The sequence below is a fragment of the Macaca nemestrina genome, chromosome 7 (assembly GCF_043159975.1).
Source record: "Macaca nemestrina isolate mMacNem1 chromosome 7, mMacNem.hap1, whole genome shotgun sequence".
Lineage (NCBI taxonomy): Eukaryota > Metazoa > Chordata > Mammalia > Primates > Cercopithecidae > Macaca > Macaca nemestrina.
The window spans coordinates 40,097,051-40,112,375 of record NC_092131.1 but is presented as its reverse complement, the minus strand read 5'-3'; the positions used below and the strand labels follow the sequence as shown (position 1 = coordinate 40,112,375).

The 15,325-nt window shown below is 37.7% G+C and overlaps 1 protein-coding gene across 18 annotated transcripts in view; it reads left to right on the top strand.

Moving 5' to 3' along the window:
- The window catches only part of LOC105472874 (RAD51 paralog B), an 861,624-nt gene that overhangs the window by 34,141 nt on the left and 812,158 nt on the right, over positions 1-15,325 (top strand). For all 18 annotated transcript variants that reach the window (XR_011625798.1, XR_011625797.1, XR_981891.3 and 15 more), the window contains one exon: positions 9,200-9,336. Coding sequence is in view for 9 of the 18 variants with exons in the window: in XM_071099979.1 (XP_070956080.1) it covers positions 9,200-9,336 (137 nt within the window). In the remaining 9 variants the exon portion in view is untranslated. The remainder of the gene's footprint in view (positions 1-9,199; positions 9,337-15,325) is intronic.

Here is a 15,325-nt window from a genome sequence, read left to right as displayed (position 1 = left end):
ACATTTATTTTTTTGCTCATGGGTCTCCAGGTCTGCAAAGGTGGATCCTGTCTTCTTCAGGCTGCAGTCAGGTTCAGATGTGCCCCACAAGTTGTAACAGCAGCAAGAAAACCAGAGAGAGATTTCAAATGGATGTTCTTTGAGTACAGTCTGCTGACATTCGTTTATCCTGCCCTATGTTTTGAAAGGCGGATAACCAGGCCTCTGTTCTAATACAGGCGTTTAGCATATGTGGTTGATTGGACCATTGTTCCCAATTCTTCACTTACTCTGTAATTTAGAAATAAACATTCTGCTCTGTAATGGTTTACTGGGGTCTTTTATGTGGCACATGTTCAGTAACTGTTGTTAAATGAATGATTATATCCCTTAATACTGTTTGATTTTTGTTAATGGTGGAACTTGGGGTACTTGTCATTTCCATTCCCTTCTGCTTTTTCTGCTCTTTTCCCATCCCTACTCTTCTTCCCTCCCTTCCCATTTACTTCCAAAACAGCAGCGATCAATATGAAAAAGGAGGGAGTGGTAGAGAGAATCCAAGACATAAACTCTTCCACATGTTGGTGTAAAGTAATTTAAGATCAAGGTTTCTTTCACAAGGCAAAATGCAACCTGGCCTTTCTGAGATTCTTTCTTTTTTTTTCTTTTTGTGGTTTTGGCTTTAGGATTTAGAATGTTAGTTATTTTAAAAATGAGTTATGTAGGTCTGAAGACCCACTCATATTTCTACATAATTGTTGAGCAAATGGAGACAAGTAGTTAGATGCTGGAGGTCATTAAAAAATATTTTTTTAATGAAGCTTTTTAAAAACATGCTCACTGGTTTCAGATCAGAGCCAGGCATCCTTAAATTGTCTTCTACCAGGTATTGGCTTGGCAGATTACCCTGTTCAGTTGCCCTCATCTTGAATGTGAGGAGAGTTAACTTGATAAGATTTTAGGTCCTAACTGGTCCAGATTTTACATTCCTCTCAGCCATGTAAATTTTAAGATGAGGAGGCTTCATTTTTACTTTAGTACAATTAGACTTTTTCTTGGGAATAATTCTCTTTCCTCTTCAAACCAATTGTTAACATTTGCTCCCTTGCTGATATTTGAGTGATGTTCACTACTGACTTTTTTCTAGTTCTTTTACATTTCTCAAGCAGGTTGTTGAAACTTTGGCTCTAACTATATGAAGTGAATTGCTTTTTTTACTGGTGTTTTTGGTGTGTAAATATTGTATTCAGTCTGAGTTTCCAAGAAGCAAATAACTTAGCCTATTCTGGTTTGGCATGTTTTCTCTTTCTAACCACCATTGGGGTAGAAGCTGGGAACTGAACACAACTTGAAATTTTGTGGTTTGGGTGCTAGAATTCAGAGCTAGACTATCTGAAGCTAAAAATTATTAATGTTGAAGTGTTTTCACCCACTAAATAAACCTGAAAAAACAATGAAATTTAACTCCAGGCAGCCCATAAAATCACATATGGTATAATTTTTTTGAGTCTAGGAAGAGAGGAAAAAAATTTGTGAACAGGATCTGAGATTGCTAAAAAAATTAGAAATTGTTTATTATAGTTTAAAGTAAATGCTACTATCCAAGCTTGAATTCAAACTCAACAAATAAACCAACCCAGAAATCTCTTACTGTTATTCACATGATGTTTTATTTTCTTCAAGACTATACTGAATCAGCACATACAAATGATGAAGTAGGGAAAATGCCAGTTGCCCTTGTTTAACTTTTCAGCTATTGTTCACATGTTTTCTTTAAAGATGGAATAGTAAAGTAATACTTTACATTTTCAAGGTACTTGATACTTTACTGAATATTTCCAAATATATCATCTTAATTAAAAAATGGCTTGTTTCACCCTTTTAAAAATCACAAAGTATTTAACAGTTTTAAGCTCATTAAATCTGAGAACATATCTAAAACCTGGCATATGGATAGTATGTATAGAAAGGCTAGTCCTTTTTTCTTCTGCTAGTTAGCACTCTAATGATATTAATGATGGAAGATTTTTCTCAGCCCCTTTGCTGGACTTGTGACAGGGGTACCCCATTTACTTGGCCTGCCATGCTCAACCCCTTGTAGGAGGGAGCACTTGAGTGAGCAAGTGTGGGATCTGGCTGGCTGCTCCAGGTGCTGGCAGGAGCAAGCTTCATGCCCAGGTGTGAGTGAGCGAGTGCGGGATGTGACCAGCATGGCTCCGAGTGCCAGCAGGAGCAAGCTCTGTGTGGGGTCTATGGCCAGACTAGGCATGAGCTGGCGAGGGTGGGATCCGGCCAACCACTCTGGGAGCTTCCAGGAGCAACCTCCATGAAGGGCCCATGGAAGAACCCAGGTGAGGGTGCCTGTGACCCCGAATCCCCAGAGTGGGTGTTACAGTGCTCTCTTAGTTCTGCCCTCTGCAGATGGTGGTGTGTTAGCAGCTCAGTTGGCCCCTTACCTCATTATGTGGGGCAGTTGCCCTCTGCTGGCGAGGGCAAAGGGCCAGCGTGACAGCATTCTGGGTACCCGCACTTGGTGGGCCCCGTCTGGCATCCAAGAAGAATGAGGTCAATTGGACAATTGAAGGATAGTGAAGGCGGATAATTTTATTGAGCGATGAAAATGACTCTCAGTGGAGAGGATAGCTAGAGAGGGGACCAGAAGGGCAGGTCATCTTCCCCAAAGTCGAGTCATCTCTTCCCCGAAGTCCAGCTGTCTTCCCTAAAGTCTGGCCATCTCCCTTAAGTCCGGCTGTCTCCTCCTGTACTGATTGAGTTTGGGTTCTTTATAGGTACAGAATGGGGAGTGCATGCTGATTGGTTTGTAATTATGCAAAAAAGTTTAAAGCAAGGACACCACTCAAAGGTGGGCATGACAGTGTAGAAAACCAATTAGGAAAGGGTGGGTGTATGTAAAATAGGTGAAGGGTGAGAGGATCAGTCCACAGGAAAGCGTGCCAAACAGGAAGATGAGTTCTCACTCTGGTCAGGGGATTTAACCTGTAGCTTAGCTTTCAGGCTTTGCACTGTATCTGGCTTGGAGGTGGGGTTTCACCAGGTACCTGGCCCTACCCTATCTGCCTAGGCATTTGACTGCCTCCTGTTGCTATCATTAGTAAGCATAAGCATTTCTTTGTTTCAGGATCCACTTTCAACTTTTACTGACAGAAGTTTCCCTTGCTCTCGTATCTGGTGACTAACTTGATCCATGTTGTTTTTGAAAATGAAGAAAGTTCCATAAAAAATGTTTAGAGCTCTGAATTTAGACTAGCATTCTCCAAAGCAGGGTATGTAAAATGTTTCATTAGGTTGTGGGAAGAAAATATTAAAACTTTTATTATTTCAATCTAACAAATGAAATTTAACTTCATTAACGTTTAATCAGTGGATCAACACTGACATCCTCACTTGGTCTGTGTGTCAGGCTGTTAGGTATCAGTTATAGTGCACGAGGAAAGCATGCAGGGGTTGACAGAGGCCCCTTGCTGCTACCTTTATTTTCAACATCCTGGGATGAATTATAAGTCTGCATATATCTAGTTAGGTGGATGTATGGATTTAACGAAATCAAAGCTTGCAAAACAGATAAATGGCAAGAAAGATTCCTGCAAAGAAACTGTAAATTGTATGCAGTACTAATAATGAGAGTGGAAGTGAGCCACACACATGTATAGGTCAGAGCAGATGCTTCTCCTATGATACTCATGAAGTAAAAATCAACAACAATCTAATCTCAGCTGAGAAGATGTCCAGAAAAAGTGAAATTATAAGCAAGACAATTTGATAGATGGAATTATATTCATTATTGTTAACCAAGAAATACTTTCTGATATTTTATTCCCTTGAAATACTGGCTAACGATAGTAGGAAGCCATCATAATGAACATGTGGGACAGGAAGTTAAACTGACAAAAGTTTTTCCATGACATTTAAAGTTATGTTATACATAACTCAGTATCTAGAAAAATGTCATTAAAATTAATGATAGATTAATTTTGTGCCTCTTTTGTGTTTTGTTAACAGCAAAAGACCAAATACAGTACATTATTAGTAACATTAGGGACACACTTGCTCATAAAATGGATGAAATAAAACATAGGAAACAATATGGCAACAATTTAAATGATTTTTTTTTTTAAGACTAGGAGTTTTGCTCTTGTTGCCCAGGCTGGAATGCAATGGTGCCATCTCAGCTCACTGCAACCTCCACCTCCCGGGTTCAAGTGATTCTCCTGCCTCAGCCTCCCGAGTAGCTGGGATTACAGGCATGTGCTACCACGCCTGGCTAATTTTTTGTATTTTTAGTAGAGACGAGGTTTCTCCATGTTGGTCAGGCTGGTCTCAAACTCCTGACCTCAGTGATCCGCCCACCTCAGCCTCCCAAAGTGCTGGGATTACAAACGTGAGTCACCGTGCCCAGCCTTAAATGAATTCTTTCGTGAACAAATACTTTCAGAAGATGCGTAGAAATCTTTGAAGATGATTTGAATCATTGAGAACTTAAATTATTTAATGTGAGAGGAAGCTATATATTTGAAGTACAAATGTTTCTAACAAGGCTCAGATTATCATAGTAGCTATATTTTGTTTCAATAATGAAATACATGAACTAATTTCATTTTGTGCCATTAAAATAAAGATGTATGAGGGAAGATATATTCTTGAAACTAAGTGACTTTGTGAATACAAAACAATGTATATTAGAGAATTTCCTGGGATAATGATAGTGTTTTGACTTTATTAGAGTTTAGGTTGCATACATGTATGCACTTGTTCAAATTTATGAAATAGTAGACTTATAATTTGCACATTTCAGTACATATAAAATTGCAAAAAAAAAGGAATAATACATATTAAATTCTAGTTAATGCTATGCATGCTGGACTATTAGAGGGAAACTATATTAATGTGTTTGACTTACTTCGAAATGCATTAAAAAAACCCTAAGATGGATTGGTGAATGGATTAATCATACAGAAAGCATACAGTGTATTCATAGTATAGTATAAGAAATACAGTAAAAATTGTAAATGCAGAGTGTAAGTGGTGGGTATATGGATGGTCCCTGTAAAAGTCTTTCAACTTTTCTGTTGCATCATCCTTAGGTAATCTATAGCAACACATAGGTTGATGTCAGATGTGCAAAGTTAGTATTTCAATATGGTATCAATGTTGTTAATTTTTGTTAAAATCTGACTGTTAGGCTGGGCATGTTGGCTCATGCCTGTAACCCTAGTACTTTGGGAGGCCAAGGCGAGAGGATTTCTTGAGCTCAGGAGTTCAAGACCATCCTGGGCAACATAGTGAGACCTTGCCACTACAAAAAATTAAAACAGCTGGGTATGGTGATGTGTGCCTGTAGTTCCAGCTGCTTGAGTGGTGGAGGTGGGAGGATTGCTTGAGCCCTGAAGGCAGAGGCTGCAGTGAGCCATGATCGTGCCACTGCACTCCAGCCTGGGTGACAGAGTGAGACCCTGTCACAAAACAAAACAAAAAAACAAAAAATCCTAACCGTTATATAGAATCCCTATTGTACTCCGTAATGAGATGAGGAGTGACCATGAGAATCATTTGAATCACAAGAGCATCTCTGATTATCTTACAGCAAAGATTGTAACAGAATCATTGAACTTAAAAGATGGGTTGGCTAGGCATGGTGGCTCATGCCTGTAACCTCAGCACTTTGAGAAGCTGAGGTGGGTGGATGGCTTGAGTCCTGGAGTTCAAGACCAGCCTGGGCAACATGGTGAAACCCAATCTCTACGAAAAAAAAGCTGGGCATGTGTGAATTTGAGGCCACTTGCAGTATGTTATGTTCATGCCACTGCACTCCAGTCTGGGTAACAGAGTGAGACCCTGTCTTTAAAAAAAAAAAAAAAAAAAGAGTGAAGCATGTTTTATTAAAAGACAAGAGATGTCAAATTTGCTGACCCTTTTTGTATGACAAGTGACTATGTAATCTGCATTGCAGATTAAACACCAAGCAACCAACCAATCAATGTAACACTCTTACTTCATTTCTTCAAGGTAAAGGTAATGTTTTAACAAGCAGTGAAAATGTAACTGCCTTTTATAAAGGCTGGGATAAAAACACATCTATGTTTTTAAAATCACTGTTTGGAATATTTCTTTTATCATGTGATTTTTGTTGTCAAAGATATGTGTGTCTTATGAAAACTTACCTGCACTTTTAAAAAATACTTGGAAAAATATTTTGTATACTCTTCAAAAATGTTCCCAATAGAGTTTCAGTCAGTGGGGGGAAGAGGGAATAGGTGAAGGAGAGATGTTGGTAAAAGGGTCTCAAGTTTGTTAGACAGTAGGAATAAATGTTGGTGATTTATTGTACAGCATGGTAACTATAGTTAGTAATAATGTTGTGTATTTCAAATTGCTAAGAGTAGATTTTAAGTATTCTCACCAAAAAAAGATAAGTATATGAAGTGATAGGTATGTTAATTAGCTTGATTTAACCATTCTACAATGTACTATAAACATATTTCAAAATATCATATTGAACTCCATAAATATATATTATTATTTATCAATTAAAAAATATTAAAACAAGCAAAACCCATGATACATATCTGGTGGCAAATGAGTATTGTGGTAGAAATTCATCAAACTGCTCAGATGTGATTCGTGTACTTTTCTGGCTGATTGTCATACTTCAGTAAAAATAAATAAATGTAAGCACACACAAAAAAGTTTCAGTGGGTTTTTAAACCAGTTAAAAATGTTAAAATGTGGCATGTTTTGCTTAGTCTGCAAGATCAATTGACGAGAAGGAAGATGGAACTTTCTTAACCAAAGATCAATAAAAGCGTTTGCATAATTGATGGAAGGTATTGAAAAATGCAAGTAGTAATTTAGTTAAGTCCAACAAATGATGTATTTCTTTAATGTCAATCCTTGCATCTTTGTAATTATCCCCTTTCAGCTATGCAGCCATTACAGTTAAGTTCTGAAATAAGTGGAACTTAGGACCTGACATTTCAATCACCGAATCACAAAATGTTCATGTTATTATTTTTTAAAAATACAATTTGGTTTCTTATTATTTTCATTATTATCATTGCTCTACTAAAAATGATAAGCTTTTATGAGAGCAAAAAGATCTTTTATATACGTAATAAATATTATAAAATGATTTTTAATGTTTGTGATTTTTAATTCATACTTCGTGTGTGTTTTATACTGTATAGGATATATTAGTAAAATAGTATGTGTATAATAAATATGCGTATATTGGAGGGTTGTACTAAATTTTGTTTAGATTACTTTTTTTGGCTGATTTGTTGGGGTATGTGGTCAAAGAAGTTTGGAGAACTGTCTTTACTGATCACTCATAATCTGGCAAGCTATTATTGACAGGAGTAATTATTTACTCTTAAAGTCTAAATGATCATTGTAAAGATTATAAACCAGCATGTAGTTTTAAATATGGGAATTTTTTTTTTTTTTTTTTTTTGAGAAATGGTCTTGCTTAGTTGCCCTGGCTGGTCTAGAACTCCTGGGCTCAAGTGATTCTCTTGCCTCAGCCTCTGGAGTAGCTGGGATTACAGGCATGTGCTAAACATTTGTGTTTTAAGGTTGAACTTTGATAAATGAAGTTTGTCTTTAGACTAAATTCTGAAACAATGGTTCTCAAAGTATATAATAACATCAGCATTACCTGGGAACTTACTAGCAATGTAAATTCTCAGGCCATAACCCAGACCTACTGAACCAGAAATGCTGGTTAACAAGCTTTCTAGGTGAATCTAATGCTCACTCAAATCTGGGAACCACAGATCTAGATGATTTAGACTCATGGATCATTCCTACTTATTTCTTCCTACTTTATAATGTATCTGAGACAATTTCTTTATTGTATGTCTCAGTTTTAACCCAGACTTTTTTTCCTCTCTTAGATTTTTTTTTTCTTTTCCCTTCCTCTCCTCTTCCCTTCCTCTCAATGTTAAAAAAAAAAAGTCCCTTAGTGTTGTTTTCACAAAGAAATAGTGCATTGGTTCTAAAAATTTGGGTGTCACAACTAATGTGACAAATAGCATATATTTAAAGGAGATATTTCTAAACATTTTCAAATTAATTTTGTTAACTACTGTATTAGTTCGTTCTCACGTTGCTATAAAGAACTGCCTGAGACTGGGTAATTTATGAAGAAGAGAGGTGTAATTGACTCACAGTTTTGCAGGCTTAACAGGAGGCATGGTTGGGAGGCCTCAGGAAACTTACAGGGGAAGCAAGCACATCTTACTATGGCAGAACAGGAGAGACAGAGAGAGAGAGAGAGAGAGAGAGAGAGAAAGAGAAAGTGCCCCACACTTTAAAACCATCAGATCTTGTGAGAACTCACTGTCATGAGAACAGCAAGAGGGAAACTGCCACATGATCTAATCACCTCCCACCAGCCCCTCCTCCAGTACTGGGGATTACAATTCAGCATGAGATTTGGATGGGGACACAGAGCCGAACTACTTCTAGTTACACTTGAATATGGATATAATTAATTTCCTATTATTTCCTGCCTATACTCTTTTGGTTTCAACTTTTATAATCTCAAAATAGTTTTCTGCCAATGAAGATTTCAAAACAGACATTTCAAAGTAGGAGTCACCTAAACTCAACAGTTGTTTGTAAAACAATGAATTTGCTTTATTTCTCTTTCTACATACATATATGCATACACATACATATTTTTATTTGCTGAACTGTTTGAAAGTAAATTGTATACATCAGTACGCTTCACCCCTAAATACTCTTAAAAAAGTGGATTAAAGTAGCCCTTAATGGGACTAGTACAACATTGTTTTGAAATGCTAATTTGTAACAAATGCTCAACCATTTATTAAAGACTCTTAAATATTTTTAAGGTCCTAGTATAAGTATCTTTATGAGGAAAAGGTGTAGAATGCCAAGTTATGATGGTATAAATAAGTGAATGTTTCAGCCTTTCTCAACTAAAAGTTTCTCATCTGAACTACAAATTACAGTGGATGATTTGAGTGACTATTTTCTCAGTTCCTCCAAGGATAGTACATAACTAGTGCCAATTCAGATGCAGAGGGGAGAAGTTAATTCATTACATACGATGGATGTCTTGGGCTTAATTCTCTCCTGGGAACCCAGTTTATTTGGACTGCATATATGGCACGGCCTTAAAAGGATTTTGCTTTGACTGGCTTGTGATGTTTATCCAAATAACATTTTTTTTTTTTAGATTACAGGTCCACCAGGTTGTGGAAAAACTCAGTTTTGTATAATGATGAGCATTTTGGCTACATTACCCACCCACATGGGAGGATTAGAAGGAGCTGTGGTGTACATTGACACAGAGTCTGCATTTAGTGCTGAAAGGTATGAGATTTTATTTTCTATTATAATGTTTTACTTTTGTAACTTATATACAGCATGAAACATTTACACATAGGTTAACATCCCCCCTCCACCCCCCCTTTTTTTTTCTGAGATGGAGTCTTGCTCTGTCGCCAGGCTGGAGTGCAGTGGTGCGATCTGGGCTCATGGCAGTCTCCACCTCACGGGTTCAAGCAATTCTCCTGCCTCAGCCTCCCGAGTAGCTGGGACTACAGGTGTGCGCCACCATGCCCGGCTAATTTTTGTATTTTTAGTAGAGACAGGGTTTCACCATGTTGGCCAAGCTGGTCTTGAACTCCTGACCTCAAGTGATCTGCCTGCCTCGGCCTCCCAAAGTGCTAGGATTACAGGTGTGAGCCACTGTGCCTGTCTTTTTTTTTTTTTTTTTTTTTTTTTTTGAGATGGAGTCTCTCTCTGTCGCCCAGACTGGAGTGCAGTGGCGTGATCTTGGCTCACTGCCACCTCTGCCTCCCAGGTTCAAGCGATTCTCCTGCCTCAGCCTCCCGAGTAGCTGGGATTAAAGACGCCTGCCACCAGGCCTGGCTAATTTTTGTATTTTTCATAGAGATGGGGTTTCACCTTATTGGCCAGACTGGTCTCGAACTCCTGACCTTGTGATCCACCCGCCTCGGCCTCCCAAAGTGCTGGGATTACAGGCATGAGCCACCATGCCCGGCTACCCCCCCCTTTTTTAAGAACACAGAATGCTGTTTTAAATAAAATTTTCTTTTAAAATTCACACAGGAAACAGTTTCTTTTTGTCTTTTGTATTCCTTATTGATATAAGTAGGGATCTTGGCTAAACTGTGTTTTGCAGAAAGTCAGGAAGATGTTAAGTTGAAAAAATAAGGAGGAATTTAAGTAGAAAATGGGACAAAGGGTAAACTAAAAAGAAAAACAGCAGGTTAGCTGCTTTATAAGGACAGATGTTTCTCAACTTACAATGGGACTCTGATTATGAAATCCAGATACCATTTCTTAATAAAAGGAACGAGTGTTCCTTGGGGAAATGGCTAACTCAATTCTGGGGTAGGAAATTTTAAAGTTGAGTGCGAAACATCATATTAGTTAGCGAGGAAGCTACAAAGACTATTTGGGGGTGTCCAACAGACTCAGAAGAGGCTCCCACTGGCCAAAGATGGAACAAATTGCAGATCAATGTGAATAATAATAGCAGTGGATTAAAACATGAAATAATTAAATGAGTCCATAATGACTTTAAGAGATGAAAAGGAACCAATTGATTGTCATTGGAGGGTTCTGAAGAAGCAACTCATTATTGTGAAAATGGGCAAAAAGAGAAGTCAAGTATCTATTTTTCTGTTTTTATATGAACTTTGTTACTGAGTAATAAACTGATCTTTTTTTTTTTTGAGACGGAGTTTTGTTTTTGTTGCCCAGGCTGGAGTTCAGTGGCACGATCTCCGTTCACTGCAACCTCCGCTTCCTGGGTTCAAGTGATTCTTGTGCCTCAACCTCTGAGTGGCTCCCAAGAGTGCGCCACCACACCAGCTAATTTTTGTAGTTTTAGTGGAGACAGGGTTTCACCATGTTGGCCAGGCTAGTCTTGAACTCCTGACCTCAGATGATCCGCTTGCCTTGGCCTCCCAAAGTGTTGGGGATTACAGGTGTGAGCCGCTGCGCCTGGCCTAAATTGGTCTTTTTATAAATGTATCCCAGTAGTAAATGAATAAGGAATGTTAGAATATTACCAAATTACAAACTCTGACAATCTAATGGATCTAGGCATTTAACATCACGAAAAGATGACGAGTCACTGGGGTACTTTCTGATGGAAGAACAATCAAATTTGAATGTGATCAAGGCTTCAGATCCAGCCACCAGTTTATAACATAGCTAGGGAAGAGAGGAACACGTCAAACTACTCTAGAAAATGCAATTAGCAGAATCCAAACTGTGGGAAATAACAGAACAAGCAACTTGGTTTCCGTAACAAATAAATTGTAAGATTAAAAAATACTTGGAAGGGGAACCTTTGGATTAAAACAGATTTAAAAACCTTGTTGATCAATTGCTGTGTGATGAACTTATTTGGATCTTGACTTAAATAAGTGGCTAAAAAAAAAAAAGAACCGAAGAATAAACATTGAGACCACTGGAAATTTGAACATGAAAATATATTTGAGATTAAAGCTGGTAAAGACAGTGGTTCACTCAAATTGTCCAAGTAATCTTTGAAATGCCAATGACTAGCCTTCAACTAACAAGCCAAGTAGGTATTAAATAGCCAGTTATGTCATAAATAGCTAATGTGCAAATAGCTCTTACAAAGGTCCTGGGGAATTTGGGTAAATAATTCAAAGATTAAGATTATTTTTATAACAGCAGTTCAGTTCACTGTAATGGATTTCTGCTTTCTGTGCACCACATACAAAACTGAGTTTAGGATGTCTTCTTAAGGAGTAAACTGTTGCATCTGTAATTTGTGATTATCTCTAATATGGACAATATATTGTTAATTCAGTTCATGTATACTGGAATTCTAATGGTTGCCAAAATTTTCATAGACTAGAATGTGGGGATGGATCACTGGATTAATCTATTTATCTACATTCTCAAGGTATGTACAAGCATATGCTACCTAAGACTATATCATATCTTAAGCAGAAGTCCAGTGGGTTAAACAAAACAAATAAAAAACCAGCAGATCTTCTCTGGATCAATCAGATCTAGTATTACAGTTCAGAGCAGTGTAAAAACCTTATCAATGAATTGGGTGATATCTGCATACATACAGTAGCAGAAGAGTAGCAGGTGACTTGTCTGCATTTTCCAAATGAATTTATGGAAAGTCTTATGTTTTTTGTCTTTGCATAGAGCCTTAATTATTTACTTTTTGCATCCTCCATATTTACTTATTTCTCCTTCATATCTTTTTCTGCCTATGTGCATGTTGGTATTTACATCAGAGGCAGGTTGGAAAATGAAGAGGTAAGATTTTAGTTCCTTTGTTGGAATTATGTTGCATAGTTCACAAGGAGCTCTTATGAAGCTCATTTGAGAATAGGTGTTGAACTTTATATTGTATTTGGTTTTTTATTCCATTCTCCACAAGGCTTAAAATGAGTGATTGATGGACATTTGGGTCGGTTCCAAGTCTTTGCTATTGTGAATAGTGCCGTAGTAAACATACATGTGCATGTATCTTTATAGCAGCATAATTTATAATCCTTTGGGTATATACCCAGTAATGGGATGGCTGGGTCAAATGGTATTTCTAGTTCTAGATCCTTGAGGAATTGCCACACTGTTTTCCACAATGGTTGAACTAGTTTACAGTCCCACCAACAGTGTAAAAGTGTTCTTATTTCTCCACATCCTCTCCAGCACCTGTTGTTTCCTGACTTTTTAATGATCACCATTCTAACTGGTGTGAGATGGTATCTCATTGTGGTTTTGATTTGCATTTCTCTGATGGCGAGTGATGATGAGCATTTTTTCATGTGTCTGTTGGGTGCATAAATCTTTTGAGAAGTGTCTGTTCATACCCTTTGCCCACTTTTTGATGGGGTTGTTTGTTTTTTTCTTGTAAATTTGTTTGAGTTCTTTGTCGGTTCTGGTGTACAGCACGGCAACTATAGTTAATAATACTGTATTATATACTTGAAATTTGCTAAGAGATCAGATCTTAAGTGTTCTCACCATACCAAAAATAAAATGGTAACCATGTGAAAAAAAAAAATGAGCGATCATCTGGCTCCCACATGGAATGGATTTTGAGGTCTGGTGATAGGGCCAGGTAGAATAAAAAATAGGAATGCTCTTTGATATATATGCCAGACTTGGCATTCTTATACCACCTTCTAGTTTGTTATGTGGGTCATAGAATGGAGCTGGCCCTGTAGTGTCTGATCACATTTCCTTCATTCTGTTACAGGACAGCTTAACCCCTATTTGGAATTATCAGGAAAGGTTGGTCAGTCGGTTAGGAAAGCTTACTGCTGCAGATAACTGACTACCCAAAGAACAGTGGCTTAAACAAAAACAGGTTTATTTCTCTCTTATAACAAGACCTGAGTAGGTGGTTGCTGGCACTGGGTCACTCAGGTCTCAGTGATGACAGGGAGACCTAGGGCATGTACATTTTCAGACATTGGATTCATTCTGTGCTCAAGTCAATGGGAAGGAAAAGGGCCAACTATATCTTTTATCAGGAAAGTGTACTTTTATTCAGAATATCTGCCTCCTCCCTTCTGTGGATTTCCTTTTTGCTGCCTGTAGTCCTCTTGCAGATTTCTCACTGAGTCACCTCTATATGTAAAAAGAGGCTGGGAAAGTGAGGGGAGAAGATTGTCATAACAATCATGATGAGTTGTCAGGTTAATATTGCTGCCTGAATAAAACTGGGGCTCTCATAGCAAGGAAGAAGTGGAAATGGATATTGGATTGGTAATTAACAGTTTCTGTCCCAGCCCCAGCTGTTTCTGGACTTAGAGAAGAGGCAAGCTAGGGAAATATGAGAGTCAAAAAGGACCATGTTGTAGCTCTGTATGTTTTAGCATTGTCTCCACTTTGTGCTTACAAAGCTAGCCAGCTAATCAGCACAAATGAGAATGTGTTTAAAGGATTAATATGATGAAGGATTAAAGGATTCACATATATAGAATTTAGGGTAAGTGAGAAAAAGTAGAAAATAATTTCTTCCTATAAATATCTAGATATCTTTTTACTAAGAAGGAGGGAGAAATCAAAGGAGGAATAAATAAAAATTACTTAAGTTTAAAATGTATTACAGAAAACAAAAAGAAAACCCTGCAGATAATATACTTAAAAGCACTTTGGAAAGGTCAGTTCTATTTTTAGAAGCAATGCACTAAGTAGTTTATTGTCTTTTAGAAGATAGTAATCTAAATAGTTGTTAATCATACTTGTTCATCATAGACCACAATTGTATCTCCAGACTATTTAACAATTAGAACAGGTTTGTCCAACCCACAGCCCATGGGCCGCATGCAGCCCAGGATGGCTTTGCATGTGGCCCAACAAATTCATAAACTTTCTTAAAACGTTAGGACTTTTTTGTGATTTTTTTTTTTTTAAAGCCCGTCAGTTATCATTAGTGTCCGTGTATTTTATGTATGGCCCTAGACAATTCTTTTTCTTCCTCTGGGGCCCAAGGATGTCAAAGTTGGACACCCCTGAATTAGATAATTGTGTAGTCTGGTGCTAACCAGACTGAGTTACAGGGATTGCCTTGGGGAGAGGGGAATGCTATTCAGGCAAAGATCCGGATCCTCTTCTGATTGATCCAGAAGAGATCTGCTGTTTTCTTGCTTGTTTTGTTTAACCCACTGGACTTCTGCTTAAGATATGATATAGTCTTAGGTAGCATATGCTTGTACATACCTTGAGAATGTAGATAAATTGATTAATCCAGTGACCCATCCCCACATTCTAGTCTATGAAAATTTTGGCTACCATGAGAATTTCAGTATACATGAACTGAATTAACAATATATTGTCCATATTAGAGACAATCACAAAAAGTTGGCACTGTGGGTTAAGAATAAAAAATGAAGGTAATATGGATGGCAAATAGTAATAGATGTATTGAAATAACGCTTTTGGAGAAATAAAACGGGTAAAGGAAAAAGAAGGTTTGGTTTTAGAACTGCAAATTGAAGGGGATCAATAAGTATGTGAGAAAATCTGAGGGATGTAGGGAAGTAAGAGATGAGAGCCAGGAAGGTCCTGAGGAGATAGGATATACGACTGGAATTTTAGGAGGTAGAAGTGAATATTCCTGAGTTGTAATGAAATCAGAAAAACTTTGAAAATTGGGAAGACAATTAGTCCAGCAAGGGAGGAAGACAATCAAATAATCACTAAAATGTGAAATTGTAAATATTATAACTTAGTATACAAAGGAGAGGTACTTGTATTGGTAGTGTGTGGGAGCAATGGCTAAGCTTAGATCTGAGGGAGCTGCTGTATTTGGTGGGCATGTCAC